This window comes from Drosophila simulans, chromosome 3L (genome assembly GCF_016746395.2).
Source record: "Drosophila simulans strain w501 chromosome 3L, Prin_Dsim_3.1, whole genome shotgun sequence".
Lineage (NCBI taxonomy): Eukaryota > Metazoa > Arthropoda > Insecta > Diptera > Drosophilidae > Drosophila > Drosophila simulans.
This window is the reverse complement of record NC_052522.2, coordinates 19,671,577-19,694,214: the sequence shown is the minus strand read 5'-3', so window position 1 is coordinate 19,694,214 and position 22,638 is coordinate 19,671,577. Positions and strand designations below refer to the sequence as shown.

General features: G+C 42.0%; 2 protein-coding genes across 5 annotated transcripts; one reads left to right on the top strand and one right to left on the bottom strand.

Annotated features, from left to right (window-relative positions):
* Nucleotides 1-21: 21 nt before the first annotated feature.
* Nucleotides 22-3,180, top strand: LOC6738781 (dynein regulatory complex protein 11). Its single transcript, XM_016169212.2, has 8 exons — nt 22-791; nt 846-1,170; nt 1,224-1,513; nt 1,576-1,732; nt 1,784-2,047; nt 2,114-2,271; nt 2,337-2,920; nt 2,978-3,180. Exons 1-8 carry the CDS (start codon nt 56-58, stop codon nt 3,080-3,082), a joined length of 2,619 nt encoding a protein of 872 aa, XP_016032601.1. The 5' UTR covers nt 22-55; the 3' UTR covers nt 3,083-3,180.
* On the bottom strand, nt 3,177-22,488 carry LOC6738779 (fat-like cadherin-related tumor suppressor homolog). 4 transcript variants are annotated; one of them, XM_039293394.2, is made up of 22 exons: nt 22,407-22,488; nt 15,514-18,966; nt 15,351-15,457; nt 15,085-15,292; nt 14,960-15,021; nt 14,745-14,900; nt 14,310-14,682; nt 13,240-14,248; nt 12,998-13,183; nt 12,764-12,938; nt 12,445-12,707; nt 11,653-12,382; nt 11,414-11,591; nt 10,911-11,351; nt 10,446-10,846; nt 10,078-10,386; nt 4,717-10,015; nt 4,379-4,660; nt 4,132-4,320; nt 3,785-3,814; nt 3,500-3,631; nt 3,177-3,438 (listed from the first exon to the last, which is right to left on the bottom strand). In XM_039293394.2, the coding sequence occupies exons 2-22, from the start codon at nt 18,938-18,940 to the stop codon at nt 3,302-3,304; spliced, it is 14,094 nt and encodes a 4,697-aa protein (XP_039149328.1). In that variant the 5' UTR covers nt 18,941-18,966; nt 22,407-22,488; the 3' UTR covers nt 3,177-3,301. The 4 variants fall into 4 exon arrangements, with proteins under 4 accessions (XP_039149328.1, XP_016032597.1, XP_016032598.1 ...); XM_016171761.3 differs by lacking the exon at nt 22,407-22,488 and adding an exon at nt 22,270-22,395; XM_016171762.3 differs by lacking the exon at nt 22,407-22,488 and adding an exon at nt 21,123-21,382.
* Between the last annotated feature and the right edge of the window lie 150 nt (nt 22,489-22,638).

Genomic DNA, 22,638 nt, shown 5'->3' with positions numbered 1-22,638 from the left:
CAAGGCATTTTTTTTATTTTGGAATGCGCACACACACATATAGATCAAATCCAAAATGTCGTTCGATCTTAACCATAAATTTTGGGTCTACACGCGCAAGGAAATTGGCCAACTAATCAAGAAGCAGAACCGCCTGAAGAAGATTGAGCCGCCAGAGGAAAAGGCTATATCGTATAAAATTTACGCAGAGCTCTACGTTTTGTATGTGGAGCTGGTCGATAAGTTAAGTTTCATATACCACAATACTTTCCAAGTGCAAAAGCGGGCATTGGTACGAGTTTTGGTGGAGAATGCCACTCAGCAGCTAATGCAACTCAAGGAGGAGTTAAAGGACCTGGAAATGAGCGAATACGTATACATAGATAAGGCGCTGATCGCTAGGAAGCTAACACCACGGGACCTGGTCGTATGGAGGTCACCACAATTCCTTTACCGTCGCCCGTTGGACATTCAAAATATCATAGCCGACAACCGATTGTACATGAACGATGAGGAAAAGGAAGAAAAGGCAGCCCAGGATTGGGTTCCGATCAGTGAGGCCGTCAAGCTCATCCAAGCTCACGAGAGGGCGCGCCGAGCTCGGGTTTACAAGTCGAACATAAAATACGACAAGAAAAAGTTCCTCAAGGTCCACCAAAGAAAGAAGATCAATTACAAATTCACCTTTAAGCCTGATCAGGCAATGAGTATTCCCGTGAAGCGAACCATTTTTTCAGCTGACTTCTTGAAGGCGGACGAGTCCTGCGAAAACCTCATTAAAAAGGATGATGTAGCGGATACCGCAATAGATGGCAAGTAACTAGATTGTTTCAAAACAATTGATTTGGTTTTTAAATATTTTCTAGATGAGGAAGCCTTAAGTGCAATGCGGAACAATGCTGCTTGTAAAATCCAAAGTTGTTGGCGTGGTTACAAGACGCGGAAAATAGTCAAGATAAAGAAGCGGTTCAGGGAGGAACTGTATGGTATGAAGAAAATGAGGAAACTGAAGCGACCTAATCAGAAGGCAAATTCTATTATGGAAATGTACAAGAACGAGATGCTCAAGAAGAAGCTGGATGAGGACTTCATCAACTTGATCAACGATGAGCGCACCCGACTGCTGCAAGTCCGAAGTCCATGGATGATGGAAGACATATCCGATCATATCCGGGCATGGTTCAAGGAATTGTGAGTAGTTTTTCATTGAGGCAAAGAGGCAACGTATAACTCGTACTTCACAGCTACGACGCGACTGGGAATTTTCATCCTTATCCCGATCCTGTAAAACAAGGAACGGTACTGGTTGTCATTGATGAAACAATGACCCCAATGGAATTTCAGGAATCCCTTGGTAAAAAGCCCCTGTCAAAAGCTGAGCTGAAGAAACTTCGCGATAAGGAGAAGAAAGAGAAGAGGAAAAAGAAGGAAAAGCTAAAACAGCTGAAAATGAAGGAAGCTAAACGTCGGAAGAAATTGAGGGACGCTGGAGTCATCGATATTGGCTACGAGCTAACTGCAAGCAAGGCAATCGGTAGATAGTTCGACTTGATGGGCAATGGTTCCAGGGTCTTCAAATACTCTCTTCAATTGCAGAAAACATTGAAGAGACAATGAAGAGGTACTCCAAGGACTGGAGAAATGTCGATGAATATCTGAACAAGAATCATGATCCCATCAAGGAATGGGTTACAGAGGAGCAACTGGCAAAGATTCATCAGGAAGTGAGGGGCTTGGTCGACGAATACATGAGGTAATGTATATATTTACATTTACAATGAAAATTTAACTTTCCAATTTCCAGGGTTGAGTATGAGTTGCTGCGGGAGGCCTTGGCGAAGGATAATGATGAGAAGTACAAGGCTCTCAAGGTGAAGTATCCCAAAAAGAAGAAGGAGAAGAGGAAGAAGAAGCCCAAGGACATGACAGGCGATAGGACACTGGAATCCCTGTACAATGAGCTCAAAGATGCCGGCATAATAGAGGAAATCGGTCATCGGGACTTTGATGAGTTCATAACGGACTTCAACTTTGTGGCAGACGACACTCGAGATGAAGATAACTTAACGTATGTAGTTATTTGCTGAAAGCTACTATGGCTAACAAAAAAAACTAATATCGACTTAAAATTCAGCACATTGGGTCCAGCAAAGGGTGACATTAAAATGGTTATCCAAGAGTCGATGCTGGGAATGGGCGAATTCGATGTTCCGAAGCCAAAGTCTCTTTTGCTAATTGGACCTCTGAATAGCGGAAAACGATTGCTGTGCGAAATCATTGCATCCGAACTAGGTATAATAACATTTTGCTTGGAATTGCTTGTTTTTCGGAACACTCAAAACTTTTGTCTACTTCAGATGCAGTTTTTATGAACCTAAGCCCCGAGAATACCTACAAATATGCCAAAGACTTGAAGTACTTCCTGCATGTTATTCTAAAAGTGGCTAAGGCCTTTCAGCCCACCATAATGTACATCGAGGAGGCGCATAGACTGTTTTGGAAAAAGGTTCCGCCTGAGGCAGTGGATATTAACCCCAAACTGCTGGGCACCTCATTAGCTAGCAAGATCTTGAAACCATTGAAGAAAAATGACAAAATTGTACTGGTCGGCACGAGTAACATGCCCTGGGCGGCGAATGGAGGCATCAAGCGAGCGTTCCAAAAAGTCCTGCTTATTCCGAAGTGCGATTACGGCACTAGCTTCCTGCTGTGGCTAGAACTGATGACCGAGAACGCCCCAGATGACATGAAGGAGTACGCCTACTCCGCACTGGCGCGCGTCCTGCAGGCGTACAACTCCGGCGACATTGATGATAACGTAAAGGAGACCTTGAACATCGACCGTAGGATGCGACTGAAGAATGAGGCATTGGATCCGAACGAGTTCCTTGAATATTTCCTGAGCAAGAATGAGCCTCCGATTTTCCCTCCAGATGAGAAGGTATACTTGCTTGCTTAATGTTTAGCAACCAAATCATTTAACTGAAATTCTTTTTAGATAATGGATAAGTTCGACAAATGGTTCGGCAGCGCGAACAAGCTGCAAAAGCTGAGAAAATCGTATATGGCTCAAAAGTTGGCGAAGGCAACCAAAAAGAAATAAATAAATAAGTTTAAAACATACATTAATATGCATTTTTATTTATAACATGTATGTGTAAACTTACCTTGGCATTAAAGTAATGATACTATGGAAGTGCAGATGTTCTTTGTGTTTTTTTTTATTGAAAATATATAACCAAAGTTTTTCCTATGGAAAATAGTATCTAACGAAATGAAATAATTTGTGTAAAATGTAGTTCTTATATATTAAGCATGTCATTTAATTGTTTGTTTGTTGTTGTGGTAAAAACTCCTCCAACTCAGAATCTTCAATTTCACACAGTCGAACCGAAATGTTGCTGTTGGATCCAATTTCTCCGACAGTGCATGGAAATAGGTATGCCTCCTCTGAATGTTCTGCATAATTGGAGAGAATTGTGATAGTTGCAAGATATGTAAAGGCATTTCCCGTGCTTACCACTTATCGTCCTTCTGGTTTTCATTTCCATCCTAGAAATCGGCCCCTCGGTCATAGAGCTTTCCCCATCGGTCTCACTTGGAAAATGCATCGTCGGTAAATACGAATCAGGATGTCTTAAATATACTTTGCCTGTGTAATAGATCAGATATGGAAAGTTTAAGTAAGATTCTTGTTACATTTTATGTAATACAGGTTCAGTATAATATAGAACGTTTGTTGAGGCATTGACCTGAATTTATAAATAACCATTTGACTATTGCTTATAATGAATACAAAACTTACACGAATGACTAACTTTCGACGGTAAAGGCACTGATTGCATGAAATGAAGTAGTTAAATAGGTTAGTATACAAAGATGTTATTTGTTAGGAAGCTCAAAGGCATAACAGAATGACTTATAAGAGGAAGGTTTGTTAAGTAGTTTGAAATTGTGTGCAATATGTTTTAAGGAAAATTATTTAAAATTATAAAATGAAAAATAAGCTGCGATTTTGTAACAGCCAATAAGATAAATATGCTTGTTATGATACATAAACATGAAAACGTTTAGTGATGATAATCAATTCCTTTTTTGTATTTTATTAGATGCTATTAACACTTTTTTTGCCATATTAACGAAGTGCTTTACCTGTATTTGATTTATAGTCTTCATTCTCGATATTATTAAAAGAACTCAGTCTTGAAAGTGGCTGATTACTTGATCTCGGCAACATAAACGGCTCCAAGCAGCTCTCTGCCTCCGAGTCCAAATACAACGATCCGATATCCTCATTCAACGCGGCTATATCCCTCGTCGGATCAACATCTCCGTCTTCCCCTTTTGGTTGTGAAATCAGTTATTGGTCGGGAAAAGGAGTTTTAAATTCTATACTTACTGTGCACGAAAAAGGCTTTCTTGGACTTGGACTCGTTGCTATCGTTGCTGTGTAAGCTCGACGAGTCAGCTATTTCTGCTCCAGGAACTTCGGTTATATCTGGCAAGGGATTATGGCTTTTGCGAACCCAGTCGGAACAGTCCCAATGATACTGACCATTGGCAAGAGCTGAATAATCAACGAAATTCGCACTGGAAGAGTGGCACACGTTGGGCATTTCAACTTGGATTAGTTTCCCAGTTGAAAAGCGACTCACAGATGGTCCGAAATCTCGTTTAAGTTCTGAAATAAAGAGCAGGTTAATATTTGATATTGCTAACTGACAGCAGTTGACTAACCATTGTTCAGTTTATTTTCACTGAAGGTTCTTAAATGCATTTGCTCGCACCATTCTTGTTTGTAGGCATTATCTGCATCGGTGGAATGGCAGGAGTTTATGTTCACATGCTGCTTGTTTCGATTAACCTTCTGGTACTCGAATGGCACATTTTCCAGTTCATCGCCGGCCGAACCGTAGCTACGCAGGATGTCCAAGTTATTTACAAAATTCCTATTGCTCCTATTGTCGTTTGGAACTGCTGTGTAGCTAATGGGACGCTGGTTAACCTCCAAGTTACTCAACTTAACGTTTGGTTTGCAATAATTGTCCTTGTCCACCAGTGAGTTCAAGTTCGCTTCCTTGTACGACGGCTTGTTCTTGTCCTTTTCTAGTCGGTTCCTTCGCTTTGAAGAGGAACTCCTCTTTAACACCACGCAACACAGGACACAACTGATGATGACCAGTACCACGGCCACGCCGGAAATGATCCCGCTAATGTGCTCTATAGAAAAGTTCTTCAGCTTTGTAGAAATAGAGTTCGAGTACAGGGGATCCCCGCAGCTGGCTCCTGTGAGATAAGATGGACAAATGCATCGGAAACTTCCGGGTTCATTGATGCAGGTCGCTCCATTGCCGCACGGCTGGTTCTCGCACTCATCCACATCGATCTCACAAGTGGGTCCCGTGTAGCCGCGGCACATGCAGTGCGATATTCCATCGCCTTCCTCGCAAATGCCACCGTTTTTGCACGGGTTCGGCGTGCAGAACTTGCCGTACTCACACCTCTTTCCGGATAAGTGGATGGGACACGTGCAGCTGTAGTTGTTGGGTCCGTGGTAGTCGCACCTGCCGCCAAACAAGCAGGGCCCCGATGAGCAGGGGTCCAAATCGATCTCGCAATGCTTGCCGGAATACCGCGGCTGACAGGCGCATTCAAACACGTCCGTATCGAGTTCCTTGCAGATTCCACTATTGGCACACGGCTGAGATCCGCAAATACCCAGGCGCACCAGCACATTCGACGGATCGCACTTGAACTCGACATTCGTAAAACGCTTCAAGGCAGCAATGGTACTTCCGCCGGAAATGTATAATGGCAGCGACTCTTTGGCTATTTTGATGTTTGCCATGCAGCCGATGAAGCCGCGCTGAATATCCTCGTAGCCAATTATCGATGGATGCGGACGAACCTCGGCGCCTACAAAGATATCGTTCGACTGGATGTTCAGGATGCCATTCACACCCGGAGCACTGCCATGGGAGACGTGCTTGTTGTCCACCATCACTTTGGCACTATTGAGGGACCGCTCTAGGCTGATTTGATGCCACTCGCCGTCAGAGATGTTAATGCTGGACACACTGATGACTCCCTCGCCCGAGCCCAAATCGAATCTGTATTGAACAGCTCCGTTTATGATCTCCAGGATGTTGTAGTCCACCTTGCCGCTGGCATACAGCAGAGTCCCAGTTTGTTGCACAGTTCTTATCTGCAGGGAGTAGGAAAACTCGTTTTCCAGCGTGAACTTCGCCTTTACCTTGTTGATCTTGTAGTGGGCATAGCTCTTTCCGCCAAAGGACACCGCAGTGAATAGACCCATGTCACAGGACTCATTGCTGCACTTCGAAGACTTCCGCTCGCAGTAGGTTCCTGAAAATCCCTTGGGACACACACATTGGTAACCCAAAGTCGAGCCAGACGGCATGCAGATCCTCTGCGGGGAACACGGATCCGTGGAGCAGGCATTCACAGTCTCTTTGCAGTGCTTGCCATCGAATCCTGGTCGGCAGACACATGTATTCACCGGAATGTAAGATGGAGCAGCAAAGCTAATCACATCCGTAAAGGTGGTGGTAACGTTGTTCTTCAGGATCTGTAATATCTGCTTGCATTCCCCGTGAACGCAGTCGTTTTTGTTGCTTTGGCAGGTGGATGGTAGTACATCCTCCACCACCAGGTTGGTTTCGTTTTCAATCTCGTTCTTCTTGTCTATCAGTGTCTGCCGAATTTCATCACTTGTGAAGAATTCATCGGAGTCGGGTATTATTTGTTGCTTCCGCACTGCAAACACCACGTTCAAATCGGAGTCAATGGACCTGGCTCGTCGAATACCCACAGCATATTGTGATGCTTTTTGATGGTCCGATTGAAGGGTGATGAGAATTACATCCTTTTGGCGACAGCGCATGATATTGCGAATGGAGCGCATAAAGGTTTTCCTGTGACTCAGGAGAAACTCTGATGCTGAGATCCTACTGAATCGAATGACAACCGACTCTTTTAGCATGTCACTGGTTACCAGTTCCACGTTGATCTTGACAATGGAGAAGACATGGAATTTACCATCCGAAACAGACACATTCAGCTTGTACAGACCAATATCCAGGTTGGATATGGCATAGATCTTTCCCGTGTTGTTGGAAATGTTGAACAGCTTCGAGCTCTGATACATGTCCTCGGGACCGGACACCAAACCAAAGTTCAATTCATCATACTTGTCCTGATCCGAGGCATGAACTTTGCCAATGAATGCGCCCGAAAAATCGTCCTCGAATGAATTTATGGTTACTTCTAGTGGTGTGACAATCGGCGGATATTGGCTTTCTTCAATTATTTTTACTACCACCCAGGCATCGGAATATAATGGAGGTGTGCCGTTGTCGAAAACTCGAACCTGAATCACGAATTCGTCCTGCAGGTTGTGATTAAATCGCGAGGCCGTGCTCAAGGAACCATCTTGCTCCAGCCGGAAAAGGCCACCCTCATTTCCAGACCTAATATCGAAGGTGTATGGCGTGGTATTGGGTGCTTCGTCTGCGTCTGATATTTTGAAGGTAAGGAATATATAGCCCAGAGGTCGGTTTTCTTGTAGTACAACACTGTAGTTAGCGCTGGAAAAGATGGGTGCATTGTCGTTCGTGTCCAAAATGTTTATATTGATTGGCACACTGTTGCATCTTTGAGGATCTCCCTGATCGCAGGCTTGAATTTCCAGAGTGTAGTGAGAAATAGTCTCACGATCCAATGGCCTCGAAACGCTAATTGTTCCGTTTTTCGGATCTACTGAAAACTGGCCTATGTTGTCGCCCCTTTCAATGTTGTAAGTTACAAGACCGTTTACATCTGAATCTTCGTCCGTGGCTTTGACGTCCAGAATCTTGGAGCCCACGAAAATATCTTCGTTGACATTAATGCGGTACAGGTTTTGCAGAAACTTGGGACTGTTGTCATTAATGTCCAGAATAGAGATGTTCACATAGGCATTGTTGCTAAGCGGTGGAGTGCCGCCATCGATAGCTTGTATGGTCAAGAAGTAAAACTTGGACATTTCATAGTCCAAGGTTGCATTTAGCACCAAGTCGCCTGTGGTGGAATCCATTTTGAACTTCCCCTGCTCGTTGCCACTCATTATGAAGTAGTGAATATCCGCATTCACCCCAATATCAATCGAAGTGGCATAAACTTTGCACACTTCTGTGCCGTGAGTGGCGTTTTCTAGAATTTTGCACGAGTACTGTCGCATACTGAACTCGGGTGGATTGTCATTAATGTCCAATATGTTCACAGCAACTGTGGCAATGGAGTGTAGTTTTGGAACGCCACAGTCCTCCGCCTTCACAGTGAGATTAAACAATGAAATAGTTTCGCGATCGAGACTTTTGTCCAGCCTTATGATACCAGTCGATTTTGATATTTTGAAATAATCATGGTTTTCGCCCATTAGCGAGTATTTGATTTGTCTGTTTACCCCGAAATCCTTATCCATCGCGTGCACTTTCGTGATCAAAGTGTTCAGTTGTGCATCCTCGGGTACACTCACTCTATATTGAGCCATTGAGAAAATGGGCGTATTGTCATTTATGTCATTGACCGTGATGATTATTTCCGAGAAACACTCTTGTGTAAAGTCCTTGCCATCCTGCACATGTGCTACCAATTTGTACTTGGGGGTCGTCTCCCGATCCAGTGCGCTTGCCACCTTCAGGATGCCACTTTCCTTTCCTATACTGAAATCGTCCGCACCTTTGCCCGAAAGATAGAAGCGCAGTTTGCTTTGAAAATCAAAGTCAATCGCTTTGACCTCAACGAGTGTAGTTCCAATCGAGATTGATTCATTAGTGGAGATATGATAGCGGGGTTTTAGGCAGTAAGGCGTATTGTCGTTTATGTCTTTTACATCTATTTCCACATTGGCTTTGGCAGTGAATTTTCCATCAGTGGCTATTATGCTTAGGTTGTAGAACATGAGCTGTTCGCGATCCAATGGTTTGGCAATAAATAACTCTCCGCTCTTACCGATCTGGAACTGGGCTTGCTTGTCCCCAGAAACGATAAAGAAGTCCATTTCCTGTTTCTCGATATCGGGATCAATAAGGAGTAAGTTGATTAAAACTGTGCCAGGCAGCGCGTTTTCGAAAACAGAAAGCCTTTCGATAGGTAACTTAAATACTGGTGCGTTATCATTATAGTCTACGATTTTGATAGTTACAGGTACTTTTGCATCATGCTTTGGGTGGCCATTATCGGCAGCAATTACTTTGAAATTGTACTCGGATTGAACTTCTCTGTCCAAGGAGGTTAGCAAGGTGATCCAGCCAGAGTAAATGTCAATGTCAAATATATTTTGGATGTTTTCAGTGTCACTTTCCAAATAGTAACGAATGTCGCCATTTGGCCCAGTGTCCGCATCTGTGGCCGATACTTTCACCAAGGATATGACCTTTTCACTGTTTTCCGCAACACTGGCACTGTAGAATGTGTTGTCAAACTTGGGATAGTTATCATTTTCGTCCCTAACGTCAATGAAAACATCAGCGTAGGCGAAAAAAACGGGAACCGTGGAAGTTTCCGCCACTACAATCAAATTGTGCGACTCTTGTTGCTCCCTGTCCAATGTCTGCTGAAGGATCAGTTCACCACTGTCGGATATCATGAAGTGATCCTGATCCGCTGCTATCGAGAATTTGAACGTATAGTTTCCAATCATATGTAGCTTCGTTAGCACGGTTCCTGGTGGCGTTGACTCTATGATCTTGAGTAGAACTGAAGATTTCTCAAAAGTTGGAATATTGGCATCAGTCTCGATTATTTCAATTGAAACTGGAACTTCCGAATGGAATTGAGGTTCACCGCGATCGGAAGCACGAACGAAAAACTGATAGGAGTTCACTCCGTAAGATTCCGCCTTGCTTTTAAACACAATATCTCCAGTTTTCTCGTTGATTTCGATCACATCCTTTACTGCCTTATCGTTGGATTTTTGAACAATTTGGTAATGCACCGATCCATTATCATTAATATCGTCGTCTTTGGCTTTAACCTGTAAGTAAACAGTTCAAAGTTGTTTAGAAGGGACTACTTAAAAGGACAGACCCTTCTTACCGTCAGGATAGTTCGGTTTGCTTCCACTGTTGTGCTTACAACCATTTTGTATTCCTTCAATAGGAAGTAAGGTACGTTATCGTTCACGTCCACGACTATAACCTTGAGGGAGGCAAACCCGAATTTCCCGCCACCATCGGACACCTTCAGTAGCACCACGTACTCATCCTTTTTTTCACGGTCGAAAGTTACTTTTGAGGTTATTACACCCGTCGATTGGTCGATGAGAAAGATTTTTTTCATTTCCTCCGAAACTATTTCGTAGTAAAGATTCGCGTAGGTGCCAAAGTCTCCATCCGATGCTTTTACCTAAAAAACAGTTATCGTTACACAAGCCTAATAGCCTATTTATTAATCTATTGAATTACCGTGATTATATTATGACCGTGTAGCAAGTTTTCAGGTACTTGAGCCTCATAAGTACTTTGATCAAACTGTGGACTGTAAACGTTTTCTGGCAGTAAGGATATTTTGAGCCGGGCATATGCCGTATGAACTCCATCGGACACGGAAATGTTCAAGACTGTGCTACTTTTATCAGTGAAGTTCAACATGTTTTGAAGGGAAATCACTCCTGTTAGCTTATTAATGCTATAGGTTTGCAATTCATTTCCATAAACAATTTTGTATTCCAGGGAATCTGTATCGGAAATGTCCTTATCGTATGCTTTAGGCAGAGCAACAAATTGTCCACGAACAGCTGCGACTGACAGTTTGGTGAAGTACGACGGCTCAACGAAACATGGAGCATTGTCGTTCAAGTCTTTAACTGGAATAATAGAATATATATTTACAAATTAGTCTGTAAGAGATAAAGCGACATAGAATTCTACCTGTTATAAATACGTTTGATCGGGAACTTAATGATGGCGATCCATGGTCCTTTACGTTAACGACTATATGATGATACTTGATTTGTTCATAGTCCAATGGAGTCTTTAAATACAGATTTCCGTCTGTGACGTCAATGTAAAACAGCTCTGAATTGTTTTGCCCATTAATGGACTCGATGTAATAGGAAAGTTTTGCATTTGCTCCAGAGTCTTTATCAGTTGCATTAATCTTCAGAATTTGTGTTCCAAACGATGCATTTTCCGGAATGGTTATGTTGTATATATCACTCTCAATTTCTGGATAGCAGTCATTGACATCCATGATGGAAACAGATAAAACGACTTCAGCATAAACGCCAGAAAGACTGTCAGTCGCTCGAATGGAAACATCGTGTGAGCTTATTTTCTCGTAATCCAATTCATTTACGACAAAAATTGATCCTGAAATTAAAAATAAGCTTAGATCATTTTGAAATGAAACAGATGGGGCTGATCGACTTTACCCGTGTTGTAATCAATTTCAAACGATTGACTGTCGGAAGATATTGTGTAAATTAAACTCCTTCCTAAGGGACTTTCAGCTTCAATGGATACGGAAAGGGCCGAGTACATTTCCACGTCTTCCTTGACGCTAACAGTATAAAACTGCTTTTCAAAAACGGGCATGGAACGATCAATAACCTATAATGGAAAAATCAGTTTGTATTGAAATGTTTCCTTTTGTTTTCGTCAGAGAACCCACCTTAACCTGCAGAGGAGCTTCTGAGGAGCAAGGTGTTATGGCGCCATCATAGGCAGCCACTGTCAATTCATAGTTTCGGTTATGACCTTCGACGTGCTGCTTTATGGATAACTCCCCAGTTTTGCGGTCCAGTTTGAACAACTCCCCATTGCCCTTCTTAAGTTCGTACCGAACTTCGCCATTTTCCGCACTGTCCAAGTCAACGGCCTTGACCTGCATTATAATCGTTCCTTTTGGATCGTCAATTGAGACCGTGGCATAATAGGGCATATTGACAAACAAGGGGCAGTTATCGTTCACATCCAAGACGGATATATATATGGACGTTACTGCTCTGCGAACATTCGAATTCATGCCGTCGTATAGCACTGACTTTGCTTCCACGAAGAGTCTGTACAAATCCTTTACTTCGCGATCGAAAATAACTCCAGTGGTTTTTAGGGCTCCCGAACTGATTCCAATATCAAACAATTGTGTTGGGTTCAGGATGCGGTACTCAACGTTTTCGTTCAGTGAGTTTCCTATCACGTTCACCAATCCAATGGTAGCTACCTTTGTGTTATTTTCAAATGCAGAAAATCTGTACGATTCACGTTGGAATGCGAAATTCGAGTCGATGGCAGACAAAACCTTAATTTTAACTATTAAAATTGCAGAGAATATTCCGTCGGAGGCACGGACGTGCAAGGCATAGTCCCGATCATTTTCGTTATTTAGTATATCGAAATTTCTTAAAAGAAAAAAGTTATGGTTTATGTTCTAAGTAAATATTGTAGTTAGAGCTTAGTTTACCGTGTCGTAATTATTCCGGTGTATTTTTCGATCTGGAAACATTCGTTGGTGTTTCCATCCACAATGTCAAACCTTAAGGTATCGTTATCAGCATCCTTTGCGCTAACTTGTCTAACAAACACATTCTCAAAAGTTGGAAGGAACAAAGTTACATTGAGTTCACGCTCATTAAATACTGGAGGACAATCGTTAACATTTATGACACGAATCGTCACATGTGCAGTTGTAGTGGAATGTAGTTTGGGCTTTCCCATATCACTAACCTAAAATACACAAGATTTGTACACAAAAATCCAAAGCTATTTTATGCTTCATTTACCGTAACGTCAAAGGTATAACCAGCGTTTGTTTCGTAGTCCAATTGTCGTAACAGTTCAATAGCGCCAGTTGTCGAATCTATTTTAAAAAAGTTTTTTGCCAGATCGTCAACTATGTGGTATTCAACCATTCCGTTTACTCCGACATCCGCATCCTTGACTTGTAATGTCAAATGACTGAAAAACAAATATATTATTGTTGATACCGCAATGGAGGTCCAACTACAAAAACTTACTCTTTTGATGAGTCGTGTACTTTCAGTACGTAAGATCCAATAGCGGCGGATTCGGATAGTGCTCCAACATATTCATTTTGCACGAAATACGGAATATTATCGTTAGCATCTAGGATATGTATAATTATATTTTGGCAGGATGACTCGGCTGCCATATTGGTTCCTTTAACCGTAAGGTTGAATACCCTGGGATAACACAAATTTTATTAAAAAATAAAATTGTAGTACAATTTATTGCTTACTTGATGGACTCATAGTCGATATTTCCATTGATAACAATAACTCCAGTGGAGGGGTTAATGCGGAAGCTTTCGTGTATGTTGCCGGAAATAATATTGAAGAATATGGATGACGACGACCGAGCGGTGACTTGAGTAACAAATGTTCCGATGGGCAGGTTTTCGAATATTTCAATGGCAATGTTGTTGGTTGAGAACTTCGGAGGATCGTTCTCGGACATGGTGACAATGATGTGCACCGGAATCTGCGATGACAACGGTGGATTGCCCAGATCTACGGCCTTTACTTGAAGCATGTACTCCTGGATCTTGTTGATATTCAAGTTGCCAGCCAATGTGATTATACCGAAAGTCGGATCAATCTCAAACACACTACCCACGTTACCCGTGATAATTGAGTACTGGATCTCGGCATTGTGACCACTATCGCGATCTATGGCCCTCACTTCGGCTAACTTAGAGCCAATAGCTGCGCTTTCGGGAACCTTACTTTGAATTATTTTAGCAGTAAATTCTGGATGATGGTCGTTGTGGTCATGCACGTTCACAATGATCTTGGCATAGTTTCTTTTTCCAGGCGCTCCTTGATCCTTAACAAAAACGATGAGTATATGCTGTGCAGTCTTTTCAAAATCCAATCTCTGAGTGACAATAACATTTCCACTTATGGAATCGATTCGGAACAATGCCAGCGACGACGGATCCTGAGTTGCGTGCAGGTGATAGAATAGCTTCTTGTCCTCATCTCTGTCAGTGGCGTGGAGTTGCATTATAACTGATTCCTCTTCAATATTTTCGGATATATTGACATGATACACATCTTTAGCGAACTGAGGGGGGTTGTCATTAATATCGATCACTTGAACCAAAAGATTAGTGAACGTTGTGAATGTGCCATCAGTTACGCTGATAGTCAGATTATAGGACTGTTGGGTCTCGTAGTCCAAATATTTTGAAAGCAGTATGTTTCCGTTGTCTTGGCCAATGTAAAAGGTATTGTCCTCATTGCCATCTGTAAAAATGCATGCGAAATATCAAAAAGTATTCAAAACGTGAATTATCATTTAACTTACTGGAAATGTTGTACCACAGCTGGTCGTTGTCATCATCGACAGCCAAAATTTGAGTGACCAAAAATCCAGGCTTGTCATTTTCCGTAAGGTCTACGACATTTTCGGATGTCTTTCTGACTATCAACGGTGCATTTTGGGAATTAGGATTTACAGGAACTACAACAATATTAACTCTAGCAGTTTGACTCTTCTTAGGAATTCCGTTGTCCTCAGCCTTGATGTGAATCTCAAACTCATTGTCGGAGTCCAATGGTTTTGCTATATGTATATGGCCCCTTTGGCTGTCGATGCGAAATTTGTTCTTACCCTTTCCGGACTTAATTGAGTAGGTAATTCGACCATTTTCGCCACTGTCGCTGTCGATAGCGTGGACCTAAAAACCAATAATTTAGCTGACCATTTTCGGTAATTCAACATTGAAAGCCTTAGGCATACCTGGAAAATAGATTGATTGACTGTGGCTGAAGACGGAACTTGCACCTTGTAGACCCTTTGGTCAAACTCGGGGCTGTTATCGTTGATATCCAGTACTGACACAACGATTCGCGATGTAGAAGATAGTACTGGAGATCCGTTATCTGATATAGCCACCTGAAAAAAATTGTCTCAGCTATTTTGCTTTATAACTACGAAAAAGCTAATAAGCATACCTCCAAAATATGTTCCGCTTGATTTTCTCTATCCAATTTGCGTTCTGTCGTCTTAATCACTCCTATGAACATGAACAATTAGGAAAAAATGTATATAAATAAAGCTTAAATTCAAATGTTCATACCTGTTTTTGAATCAATTTCAAAGTACCCGACAAGATTTCCGGAAACTATATTATATGTTATAGTCTGAGTGGGATCTATATCGGGATCGAAAGCCTTTAGGGTAATGATCTCCACATTTTCCACACTTGCTTCCGTGACATTAACGTAGTACACTGGTTTGTCCGTAAGAGGAATGTTATCGTTTTCGTTTTCGACTTGGATGTAAACCTAATGATTAAGTGCATGTAAGTTTACGGGGCATCTTTAGATATATGTATATACTCACTTCCACACAATTGCTGAGGGGAACTATTGCGCAATCCTGTGCACAGAGCGTCAGCCAGTAAAAGTTTTTCGTCTCCGCATCGAGTTGCGACAAGGAAGTTATTGAACCTACACAATATATTTGCATTAATCCCTCTAAGATGTCATACGAAGGCAATACAAACCTTGGTCGTTGACCGCAAAAATCCCCAATCCATCGCCACCTGTGATTGAGTACGTGATCTTGGAGTTCAGATCCACCGTGTCCATATCCCGTGCTGTGACATTCATTACGAAGGTTCCCTTCGGCTTGTTCTCCTTTATCTTTCCCTCGTACACAAAGTCGTCGAATTCGGGCGCAAATCGGTTCTCGTTGACGTCGATGATCATTATCACTATGGACATGTCCGAAGTCAGAGAGGGATCTCCGCCATCGATGGCACTGACAATAAGGTTGTGCACTTGTTTGTTCTCATAGTCCAGATATCCTTGAGTCCTAATTGCACCCGTGTGCTTATCGATTCTGAATAGTTCCTCATCCTGGGTCTCCTCTTTTAAAGAGAATTGGATCTCGGCATTGGGTCCAATATCTTCGTCCACCGCTTCGATTACGGCCAACACTGTTCCACGGGGCAGATCTTCGCGCACCTTAAATATGTACTCTTGCACTCCAAAAACGGGAGCGTTGTCGTTGACATCGTCGACCAGGACGTAAACCAGTGCCTCCGAGGATAGCACGGGATTGCCACCATCCTTGGCAGTTATGTGAAGAGCGTAGTTATCCTGCTTCTCGCGATCCAGTGGTTTGTTCAGACGAATACATCCCGTTGTAGCATTTACCGTGAAATCACTGCACTCAACGGACAGGGCATATGTCACCTGAGCATTGATTCCAGAGTCCGCATCCGTGGCATGAAGGCAGTGTACCACAGTTCCTATCCTGGCGCTCTCAGTCAGCCGGAAGGTGGCCAATGTCTTCTGAATAACCGGGCGATTATCGTTCACGTCGAGGATCGTTATTGGCAACATTTTTGACGTCGATTTGGTCGGGTTACCCAGATCGTAGACGGTGATGTTGAGGACATATTCATTTTGCCGCTCTCTATCCAAATATCCAATGATCTGCAGTTCACCGCGGTCTGGATCAATACGAAAAACCGAATCGTAGTCCCCGTCTGAAATTGCAAATACCAGCTTTCCATTGTAGCCCAAATCGCGATCTTTGGCCTCTATCCAAGCAACTGTTTCGCCCAATTGGACACTTTCGTTGATGGACAGCTCCTGAGGGAAGTTCACGAACTCTGGTCTATGCACATTTTGGCCATATCGACTGGGTGTTAGAGACAAGTCACTGAAAACGGATGGCGATGCACTCTTTACATTGTTTTTTTCGGCCAACGACAATGTTTCCGCCAATCTCCTGGCCACGCCGGTTTCCCGGCACTCAAAGGATCCAAAACCATGTAGAATACTGGAATCTCCACCCAAATCTTCGGGCATTAGATGTACATTGATGATCAAGTCATCGGAAAAGTGGGTGCCGTCCGTGGCGGAAACTTTGAGAATACGGTTTGTTAAGGTTGTTTTCTTTAGGTCGCAGGAAATAGACAGGGCACCCGATGTGGGATCCAAGTTAAAGCAGCCATCCTCGTTGCCATCGCTCAACCTATAGGATATTATATCGCCTGCATCAAAGTCAATGGCTGAGGTAACGAATACCTCGGTGCCCATCGGCGCCGATTTGGTCACTTTGCCATAGCAGTTCACACGTTCAAACTGCGGCCGATTATCGTTGATATCCTTGACGACGATGGACAGTTTGATTTCCGTCTGCCTTCTGTACGGCAATCCCCAATCGGATGCACGGATTATCAGCTCATAGTTGCGCTTCATTGTTTCAAAGTCAAGCAGTGAAGTGGTCTTAACTATACCGCTAAAGTGATCGATTTCAAATGGAACCGCATTTAGATTGGCAATACTATACGATATGTATGAATTTTCACCAGAATCCCTGTCCTTGGCCGTGAGCTTCACAACAAACGAGCCAGCCAAGTTGTTCTCATTGATACTAATGACTTTATTGACATTCTCAAAAATGGGATCATTGTCGTTCATATCCTGTACGCTGATTTTTACCTTCGCTGAAGATTGTTTACGCGACCCAACATTTGCCTGATCAATGGCGGAGACTGTTAAGGTATAACTTGACTTCTTTTCGGCGTCCAGCTGCTTCGCTGTGTACAACATTCCCGAATCGGGATTAATTCGGAACTCGTCGCCCTCGTTTCCACCCACGATTTCCAAGTAGACCAATGCATTTTTGCCCAGGTCTGGATCGCTCACTTTGAGCCTTATCACAGGCATGTTAATGGGTGCCGTTTCTGGAATGGATACTTCGTAAATCTCCTGTGTGAATATGGGTATGTTTTTGCTCTCGGGCTTGATTTGAATCGGAACGGATTTGTAGGCGAATCTACGGGGAGTTCCGAGGTCCTCCGCCCGCAGGGTTAAGTTGTAAATGAAATGTTGCTGGTTGAGGTGCGCAAACTGATTCAATTCGATGTAGTACTCGTCTTTGGTCTCCGCCGCCTTCAGAAGAAACGTGCCATCCGGATTTCCATCGACGATTTCCAATCGCCCTATGTTGCCATCTATCCCAGTGTCTTTGTCGTTTACTCGTACAATTCCATAAATCAAAGGATTAGATGTTGGCGTCACGCTCGAGAAGGTCTTCGTGAAAATCTCTGGAGCGTAGAAGTTAACCTGTTTCACCGAAATACTGACCTTCGCCTTGCTGGCCTGGTGGTTCTGGTGGTTCACCCATGATCCCCGATCGTAGGCCACCACCGTGAGCTCGAAGTGCGAGTTCTCCGCATACTGAAGCTGCTGCAGGAGAGTAATTTCGCCAGTGGTTGGGTGGATAGCGAAGTATTCACTATCCATCAGGAGGCTGTAGTAGATTTCACCATTGATGCCGAGGTCAGCATCGTCAGCTGTGACCTTTAAAATACTTTGATATTTGGGCGTGTCCTCCGGAATAACAACGGTGTACTGGGTCGGGTAAAACAGCGGACTCAGGTCATTGCGATCCAGTACTTTGATGTGGATATTCGCCTCCGTTTCATAGCTGGATACATTTCGGTCGTGCAAATGTACATGTGCCTTCACTCTTATAACGTATTCCTCAGTTTTTTCTCTGTTTAGCACAACGTTATTTGTCCGAGTTCGAATCGCCAAGAAGGCAAAATCTCCGACCAGTTTCTCCTCGGCCTTAAACAGCTTCTCCTTATCGCCACTAATTATCCTATACTTAACCTCTGCGTTCAAGCCAACTCTCAGGCCGACCAGTCTTTCATGCAATACTCCCTTGGCGTAAGTCTTGCCCAGACTATTTTCTGGTATGGTAACATTATATACACTATAGCTAAACCTATACAGATCTCGCAGTTGGTTCTCTAGTCTATACTCCAGGGTCGCCGTGTGCTTCTCATCGGCCTTGCTTTGTACAGTGGGGATCAACCATAGACTACACAGTAGTGAAATCCATTGGAGTATGGTGAAAGCTTTTCTTTTTACAGGAGTTACATATTTTTTAATCTTCATAGTAAACATATACTGCTCTAATTTCACATAATATCCTGCAACGTAAACGGAATGGTAATCATTTTGTTAGACAGGGTTTATTTTGAACATCGTTTAATTATAGTAGTGTTTCAGTAATCCAATCTGAAGTCATTGCTTTAAGCTCAATTTAGAATTAAGCATTTAAATATTAGCGACCTACGAGGAAATACCTCAACTTTTTAATGTTCGCAATTAAAGAAATTGTTAATCAGATATGCACAACACAATGTAAATCACTCATTGCGAGCCGAAATCAAATATACGTCTATTTAACACGTCCAGTTTTAACCATTTTTCTTTTTTTATTGTTATTCAGAATGTACATAATACATTTACATAATGCATATAATTCGCATAAAATGTGGAAATGCTCCAATGATGGGAAAGCATTTCAAACGGCGGACAAGATGGGCATCTCCACGTTTGCTTGAATTTGCAATCTTTCTTCTACATAATTGATTTAAAGTGCTCCATTTTGTTTAAACGATTATATCTACCAGCAACAATAGTCGTCTATTAAGTGTACTATATTCAGCTTCTAATTTTGGCAAATTTACGCCACGTTTCCCCTTCCTTTCAATCTGACAATAAGTATTTAAGCTTAACAACTTTTGCAAGGTACCTGATTTAAGGCATACAAATTATGTGTAAACAAATGAAGCAAATTTCAAATAACATTGGTAAACTAAAATAAATAAATAAACAAAATGGTAAAATTATAAGCTCTCTTATTCAGTACATTTCAATAAATTCACTCTTGAAAACTGAGTGTTCATATGGCATAAGCCTAAATTTAAATTTTTCCAAGAAGATGATTGGGCGTCAAGAAAAATTGTAAGAGACGCCTTCCGCAATCGATTTGACCCAGATTTTGTTTTAAAGGGGCACGACCAGCTTATCAGCCACACTTCTGATGTCATTTATAGTAGTAATCGGTTTCTAAAATTAGTTTGCTCGAAAATGCTTCATTAATTTAATTCACCTTCCTGGCAAAAACAAAACATGTTCTATCTTCAAGGCTTATTCACTATATATGAAAAACGACTGGAATTTAATGTAATAGAATGATATTCTAAAAAAAAAAAAAATTTTTTTAAAAACTTCTGAAGATAAACGGGTGTATGTATTTCAAGAAATTCTCATTTTGCACTTGTGTTATTCTCGAATTCCAAACGAATTATGAAGTAAATTAGGGTGTTTCTGGATGGTTTTCAAATTGTAAATGATCACAAGGAACGGAAATTTCTCTATAACTTGATATCCATATCCAAGTAGTTAGGTTGTGGGCACAAAGCCTCTTACTTGACACCTTTGCCAGATAAGAAAAACTAATAAACCAAACGTGTGAAAAGTAGAGCTTCATTTTCCCTATAAAACTGAATGAAAGAGGTGTTTTTTGAATATTTTCCATAACACGTCGCTTTCGAGCCTCAAATTTGTTGTTTAAAAATTTTAAGAACCGTGAAGGCTACACTTTTAAAATGAATTTTCACCAGCATAGCAGATCAGCATAATCACTTGACTGAGGGAACCACTTGTTGGGACGTTGGGAGTGGAAATTCCGAGATTTTCGACTATTCGATTCATGAAAACGTGAAGGTTGCGAAATTGGTGCGGCGCGTAGGTAAATATGAGTAATAAGACCCTAACACACACATATGTACGTACATATATGCACATGAAAAGAAGTCGAAACGGGTTAGCGAGCACAGGCCATGTGAATCACTGAGGAGTGCTTCCAACTTTGATGTTTATTCAGAAGCAATGTCTGAGAACCCTTCTTAGCTCGTCTGGATTCTCACTTCGAAAATCAGTCCACAAAGTCACACAATTACGAGCACTCACTCCAGTTTTTACATAGCAGTGCAGCATTTATGTACATACATACATGCATACATAGGTATACCTATGTAGGCGATGCATATGTACATAGCACATCGGTGTACAAAGATAACATGTGTCTCTTTTCCGTGGGCTTAATTTTCCGATAAGGTAAGTAAACAAACACACGCACACACATCACTCCGAATCGCCGTGATAAACTCCGTGGGCCTGGCACTGGGTATTTTATTGGCTTAAAACACAGAAATGCACAATTCTCGGTTGAAACTTCTTTTTGGAAAATGTTTGGCCCACATACAAACGCACTCAGGTACATATGTGTGTATACCTTTGTAATTTAGAGTGGATCCCACAACTTGGCTGGAACTATCTAATATTCGGTGTTTTCGCTGGTTGCTCGTTAGCTTCGGGGGCGATCACTTTCATCGGTTTGTATTTTCATTCATCTCCGATTTCAGGCACTCTAGACGCGGATTACACACTCACATTAATTGGCAGCTGCATGTACATATGCACCACTAACTACGATCGCCGATAACTCCGCCCGCTATTGCTCTCTCTTGAAAATGCTAACATCGATTGCAAGAATCGAATACTGCGATAATTCCCAGATCGAATGTACTGCTTGGCGCGAATTGACACGAATTTAAGCGAGGGCCTTCGTCTAATAAATACAAAATTGTCAAACAATACAAAAAAATCGCTTTAATAACCTTTCAACAAGTGGTCAAAACGAATTATTAAGACTAATTAAATGTTTAGAATATTTGTATGTTATCAATAAAAATAAATTCGGAAACAAAATAATTTCCTTAGCGAATAGCGCTTTATCTTACGCTTCAAACGGCTTCATTTAATATAACAACAACAAAAATTGTAATATGGAGATATTATAAAAAATAATATTTGGGTTTTTGTCGAGTGCAATTTTAAAGAGAGCACTCAACTAATTAAAAGAAAGTCCTATTTATTTGGTTCTCCTAAAATATTGTTGTTTCCTGGGTTTCTAAAGGAACATATCAAGCTGGTATGTAAGAGAAGTTAAACTGTAGCCACTTTCTAGAGTAATTATCAAAACTAGGAAACTACTTTATTTAAATGCTATAGTTTTCATTAAAAACATTGATCCCTGGCAATATTTGGGTGTCAATTAAGGTTGACGCCCCCCAAAAAAATATCAGAAATCACTAGGACGTAAACAAGGAATGGAACCCTTCGTTTCCCATAATCCGCATTGCAATGGCTTCGCAATTCAAGAAATGTAGCCCAGACCATCGCAGAAGTTTCCTGTTCCGAGGTGTATGTTGTGGCTTATTCCACTGATTTTTGGTTGGATATATTTGGTTTCTCATTATCTGTATCACCACAGGGGGTTATGCAACCCCAATTCACTGTTACACTTATTTGTAAAGCAATATTATTGGGGACTACTGCTCGACTCGGACGTATTTGTGGCACACAGCACGAATACGTACATATTTCTGCATTTTACAGATAAACATCACTTGCACTGGAAATGCGTATGGGCGCAGATACATTTATCGACTCGCGTATCCGTCGCCTAAGCTCGAGTCATATTAACTGAACAACACGACTTTCGATTGAAACATACTTTTCCTTCATTCAATTGCTACCGACGACGCACACCGTTTACTGCGATTTAAAGCAACTTAAACCGCAGTCAATGAGAACAGAAATTCAACTGATTCGACTTTTCGTTTCGAGGTCCTAACGAGTTGGGCCATATCCTGCGGTTGCCACCTCGAGCTGCAACCTCGAACAGCAACTTCGAGCTCATCCGGCCCAGCTTTGGCATGGAGCACCCCTATTTCCCCTTCTGTTAT